Source organism: Protobothrops mucrosquamatus, unplaced genomic scaffold (assembly GCF_001527695.2).
Source record: "Protobothrops mucrosquamatus isolate PMUCROS unplaced genomic scaffold, P.Mucros_1.0 scaffold399, whole genome shotgun sequence".
Classification (NCBI taxonomy): Eukaryota; Metazoa; Chordata; class Lepidosauria; order Squamata; family Viperidae; genus Protobothrops; species Protobothrops mucrosquamatus.
Window position 1 is genome coordinate 319,714 of NW_015386730.1, and position 6,186 is coordinate 325,899.

Here is a 6,186-nt window from a genome sequence, read left to right on the forward strand (position 1 = left end):
GGTGTGAGCATCTATTTGTTTTTCAATTTTCAAAATGAACAATTATCTTTAGAATGAGAGTCTTAACCATTCAACAATTTTAGATTTATTCAGATTTGAGTTTTAAATTTCAGGTTTTATATTTGTTTCACTTCCATATATTTTGATCCTCCATAAAAAGATTAAGTCGCCACTTCCATTTGTATAAGGGTGGGGTGGAAATCCCCCTCCTTCCCATTCGGAGGAATTTTGCTTCTTGGGGATCTTTTCCAGGAATTTAAATATAGAATAGAAAAGAGAAGATTAAATTCCTCAGTTTCAAACACGCAAAATTGGAAGTCCAGGTCAGAGCTTTTTCAGCTTTTAAGCCCAGTTGGTCAAATGCTGCCATTTAACAGGCCATTCCTTTGCAAAACCAAAGGATCAGAAAACAAGTGACGATTTATACGATTTTATTGTTGTGGATACCTGAGAATTTACATGAAAACATGATTCTCAAAAGATTCTATTTAGTGATTGGGAATTGGAGGTTAATCTGGGATCCTTTTTAGGCAACAGTGGGACCCGGGTATATGGATATGTTTGTGGGGTGACTGCATGACTCCATATAAGCGTATTGTAAATGCCACAGAAGTACCAATAGAAGAGAATATTCTAGCACTGATGATGTTACCTAGCTGGGTAATGAAACGTCTTGAAAAAGACAAGCTCAGAGAGCATCAAGGATCCCACTGTCCCAGAAGTGGACAGAAATGGAAAGATATTCAGAGGTTAAAATATTTGGAACGGTCCTTTTTAGAGTCAGAAAATTTTGCACCTCACCCTAAAACAGGCCTCCATTTTACGGAGATTGTTTTATACTGAAATTAAATGGGACATGATCCCTGCAGCACTATTTTGAGCATTTCTTACTCCAAAGGCAGTCCTATTTGAGTCTAAAAAAAGCTTACTGCCTGGGAATATATTCCAATGTAGTTGGATATGGTTAGGGATATAGAAAAAATGTACTAATATGTTACATTTTCTCCTCTTAACTTTTTCAAAAGTTTTCACGGGGGGTGGGGGGAAGTCGCAGTTGTATTTCTTGCAATAATGCTCTTGATCCAGTCAAGATGATCGAAGACCTTGATTAATATTTCCCTTTTAATTAACTTTTAAATTTGTAGTTTGATATTTTTGTATTTTTATCCGGTTGTTAGCCGCCCTGAGTCCGCGAGGAGAAGGGCGGGATATAAATTGAAAAAATAAATAAATAAATAAATAATAGAGGGCAGGCTTACGTGGTTGGGCACAAGGGTAGGGTCCCGAAAATACAATGGCCTGGAATTCAGTTTGCCTACCGACCAAATCGCTCTACAGAGGATGCTATTTCTTCCGTTCTCCATCTGAGCCTGAAGCACTTAGAGGAAAGAAATACTTATGTGCATTTGCTGTTTGTTGACTTCAATTTGGTGTTTAACATAGTCATTCCCCAGCATCTAATAGACAAACTGGGCCTTTTAGGCTTAAACACTCCTTTATGCAACTGGATTCTTGATTTTCTTACCAAGAGGCCCCAATATGTGCGAGTTGGAACAAATTCCTCTAATACCATTTTCTTGAGCACAGGTTCTCCTCAGGGCTGCGTCTTAAGTCTGCTGCTGTTCACCCTGTTGACCCATGACTGCTGTGCTAGGTTTGCCACCAACCATATTGTGAAGTTTGCAGATGATACAACAGTAGTGGGCCTTATTCAGGATGACAAGGAGGAAGCTTACTACAAGGAGGTTGAAGGTTTGGTGAACTGGTGTAAGGAAAACAGCCTAGTTTTAAATACCGGAAAAACCAAAGAGGTCATTGTTGATTTCAGAAAAGGCAGGCACAGCCACACTTCTCTGTGCATAAATGATTCACCTGTGGAGATGGTTACCAGCATCAAATTCCTGGGTGTGCAGCTAATGAATAGGCTGACTTGGCCACTCAACAGTGAGAAACTGGTGAAGTGGGCACAGCAGCGCCTGCATTTTCTGCACCGCATGAGAAAAGCACATCTTCCTTCCCCTGTCCTGACCACTTTCTACAGGGGGACAATTGAGAGCATCCTGTCATACAGCATCACAGTCTGGTTTGGAGGCATCACTGCTTAAGACAGGAAGGTGGTGCAGAAAGTGGTGAGAATAGCCGAAAAGATCATTGGCAGTTCCCTCCCTCCCATCCAGGACATAGCACAGAAGCACTGCTTCAGCAGGGTCCGTAAGATTATCTGGGACACTACACATCCTCTTCACGACCTGTTTTCCTTGTTACCTTCTGGGAGGAGGCTTCGTGGTATCCGAAGCAGAACATCCAGATTCAGCCAGAGTTTTATTCCAAACAGCATTAACCTTGCGAACTCTCAAGCTTCCTCCTTCCGTTATATATTCAAGATGGACAATATTTAATATTTATTTCCTATGTATATGTAGGGATGTGGGTGTATACATATGTTGTTCATAGTATGTTTAGGTGTGTGTCATGTAAGTGTTTCACTTTGAGAGCGGGCAAATAAATTTCATTTTTGATGTGTGCCATTGTGCCCACAGTATAAAAATGACAATAAAGGTTATCTTATCTTATCTTATCTTATCTTATCTTATCTTATCTTATCTTATCTTATCTTATCTTATCTTATCTTATCTTATCTTATCTTATCATCTTATCTTATCTTATCTTATCTTATCTTATCTTGTCCATTACATATGAGAGTCACCCTGTTGAGAAAAATCAAACATGAAACATTACTACCATATCTATGAATGGGAAGTGGAGCAAACAATTCCCTCCCATCGTCCATTCACATATCGCCCCCAATGTTTCACTTCGATGTTCCCCAATCCAGGATCCTTGTAGAAGAACTTAACTCCTTGAGTTTCCCCCATCAGAATCACAGTATTGGGAAGTCTGGAAATCTAGTCACCTAGAAGGCACTTGAGTTAGAAAAAGCCATAACTTTGTATGTTTCTAGATGCCTTCAAGGCTAGATCTCTATCATAGCTTTGAAAATTAGCATCATTTCTTTAGGAGTCTGTCTTAAAACGGATCATCTTACGTGACATGTATCTATGCCTCCTTCCAGGATACCTGCGCACAATGTTCTGCTTGATGCTGGCAACATTGGGTAAACTCCACAACACACCATATAATTGAACAGGTTAATGTTAGCACAATGAGGGACATCGGGATAAGTTTCTGAAAAAAATAAAAAATAGGCAAAATTCTACCTTTCACAATTTATCACCTAGATGCAGAGACCTAAAATTTCCATTGTCTCCAACCAACGGAGCTGATCTCATTGCCTGGGAATAAGAAGTATTGTCTTTCAAAGCTGTTCAAAGAGACTCCTGGGAAAAACAGATTTACTTAAATGTTTGCACAGGATGTTTTTTGTCAAGATATTAATAGGTATTAAATCAGCTGATGGGCATTTGAAGGCTTCTCAAATTTCTCCGGCACTCTACGCAAAGATTCCCTTGTTGGAAAAGTGGGGCTTTTGCTAGTTCAAAAGTCACAGAACTGATCTCGCATCCCCTGGAGATAACCTAGAACGGGGGTTCTCCAAACTTGGCAACTTTAAGAATTGTGAACTTCCACTCCCAAAATTCCTCAGCCTGCATATCGAAACTTCCATATCTGAAGATGAAGCAGACCCATAAGTTTGTATTGTGTACAAGAACAAAAAGCCAGGAATCTTGTCTAAAAGATCCCTTGCGGAGGACAGATGAGATGGAAATAAGTCTAAGGAAACAAAGGAAAAATGTTATCTGAATCAGACAGAGTTGAGACTGAGAATATGGAATAAACCCCAATCCCAGCTAATCAACAAATCAAGAACTTTTCAGGATAAAAAGGGGTCCTAAAGCTCATCCACTCCTTGAGTCATCTTTGGATCCACAACTTAGGAGTTTCTGTCCCTCTAGCTGGTGCCTGACAGCCTAATTGAGAAGAATGTGTCTAAACATGGATGGGTGCATATGTGCATATGAGAAAGAATAAACTTACATTGCAAGCAGTAAAGTTTTGCTGTTACTTTAAATTCACTGGGTCACCATGTATTCCAAAAAACTGTGGTGCTTCAGTGGTTAGTTGAAAATTATTTGTGTGAGTCCTTAATTATTTTCCAGCTTTTGACCAAGGCTGTGTGACTTAGCTACACCTATTTGGTAAAAATCTAGGTAGAAAACGCAGGATCTTCCTACCTTGGCAGGCTTGAATGTGTGGATGACCATAAGCCAAAGCTGAGAGTGCACATAACACTTCCATGGCCTTACTAGCAATCACAATAGCACTTAGACCTATATACTGCACTCTCTGGGTGATTTACAATATCAGCAAATTGCCCCCAACAATCTGAGTCTTCATTTTATCAACCTCAAAAAGATGGAAGGCTGAGTCAACCTTGAGCCCCGTCAGGATCGAATTGCAGGCTGGGAGCAGAGATAGCCTGCAATACTGCATTCTAACCACTGCACCACCAGGACCTAAAAGGAAGAAGTCCTCTGCAACCATCCACAGAGATTTTATATCCATCCAAGGATAGACCATGTTTTTGAGTTCATATTTAGTATTTTGAGAGTAAGGGGTAAATATACTGTGAAAACATCCTCTGTGGGAGACTTCCCCATTTACAAAACGGCCATGGCCATTCACAAAACACCCCATTATTAAAGGTAATGAAGCCACACAAGACTGCCATGCTAATGGGACTTTTCTGGTTCCCAATAGCACTGCTATAAATAAAACTGATCCTATAGGAGTTTTTTCAGCTGTAGCGGGGCTCTCTGAGAGTGTTTGCAGGAGCTTGGTTGGGAAGGGAGAGATTGGGACAGCTGCTGCCGGCCTAGAGTGTGCCCGGCGTGGGCGGAAGAAAAAGATAGAACAGGGAAGGAAAGGAAAGGGATGAGGTGGCTGTTGCAGTTCGTCAGGTGAAGGTAAAAAGAGAGTGGAGGTTTTATTTGTTTTTCTTTGTAAGGAGGATATTTTAAGCAGAGGCTAGAGTGAGGGGGTATGGGATTTTATTGCTTTCCTTCGTAAGGAGGATATCTCAAACGGAGGAGGGAGAGAGAGTGAAGTTTTATTGCTTCCTTCGTAAAGAGAATATCTCAAATGGAGGCAAGAGGGAGTGTGTAGAAAGGACTTGGCTGAGGCTCTTAGCCTCGGATTTTAGCAATAAAGATAAAGAAGGAAGGTTTTGACGCCGAGACCTGACTGGGAAGAAGCAACAGAAGAAGAGGAGAGACTGGTGGTGACTACTGTTGCTGCGAAACCTGGAGGCTATTTGGACTGTGACTATTGTTGCTGGTACAGGTTTTAGACTTTGTGGGGGAGTTGCCCTGGGGGGCGAGCTATGGGTACAGCACACTGACTGTTGTTGTTTCTACTACCGTCTGGAGCCGGGATTTTCCTCCATCCTACTTGACTCTGAACGACCACTGAGGTATCCTTAATTCCTGCTGCTATAATGGCCTTGGGCTGTTGGATATCATCATAGCATTGACTATCATGACTGGTTATTTTTGTTCCTGGAAGCCCCTCCTTGACGACAGGAGCCAGCTACCTCCCAATTCTGCATGACCTCTGGCTGGAAGAGAAATCTTATCAACCCCTAGAGAACATTACTGCAGGGTTTGACACAGGGGGATGGGGCTGGGAGGGCCTGAGTTTTTGGCTGCCTCTGAGAAGGTAACACTACACAGCTATACAGCATGCCAGTTCCTTACTTATTACTTTTATTCCAAGGACCTTGTGGGTGTGGAACTGATGAAGAAATGGGATCTTAGGGAATCCCATTGCCCATCCACATTCCAATATTCATGGGTGACATAGTGGGACCCTAGACCTAGTTGATGTTACATCAAAAGCTGGGTCTGAGAGTATAGACAGAGATCCCTACCATTAGGAGATGTGATTGTGCCCCATCCCATTATATGGCAAACTGACCCCATACTGGGAGGGCTGGAAGGCAAGCTGAGAAGTGCGATGTTTGTACTGTCATTAATAGCACGGTTCAGCCTGATCAACATGATGTCCTTGTTCCATTTGGTAAAGTTTTTGCTACAGAGAAAAATATCTTCTACCACATGCTTTATCTATGGTGATGTTCTCAAAGAATGGGACAGATGTCATTACTGTGGTAAATGTGGTGCTTTCTCACTGGACCCCTTTTAACAAGATAGAAGCCTTTCCATTCAT

At 41.5% G+C, this 6,186-nt stretch overlaps 1 protein-coding gene across 1 annotated transcript; it reads right to left on the bottom strand.

Annotated features, from left to right (window-relative positions):
- Positions 1-1,028: 1,028 nt before the first annotated feature.
- Positions 1,029-6,186, bottom strand: LOC107287558 (snake venom serine protease pictobin-like). Its single transcript, XM_015816079.1, has 6 exons — positions 6,149-6,186; positions 5,888-6,048; positions 3,047-3,186; positions 2,695-2,708; positions 1,243-1,330; positions 1,029-1,109 (listed from the first exon to the last, which is right to left on the bottom strand). Exons 1-6 carry the CDS (start codon positions 6,184-6,186, stop codon positions 1,029-1,031), a joined length of 522 nt encoding a protein of 173 aa, XP_015671565.1.

Coding starts and splice junctions, on each gene's coding strand:
- LOC107287558 (XM_015816079.1), bottom strand. CDS start 6,186: ATGAATGGAAAGGCTTCTATCTTGTTAAAAGGGGTCCA. Junction 6,049..6,148: donor ATCTTGTTAAAAGGGGTCCA/GTGAGAAAGCAC, acceptor TTTTCTCTGTAG/CAAAAACTTTACCAAATGGA. Junction 1,110..1,242: donor CACGTAAGCCTGCCCTCTAT/TATTTATTTATT, acceptor AGGGAAATATTA/ATCAAGGTCTTCGATCATCT.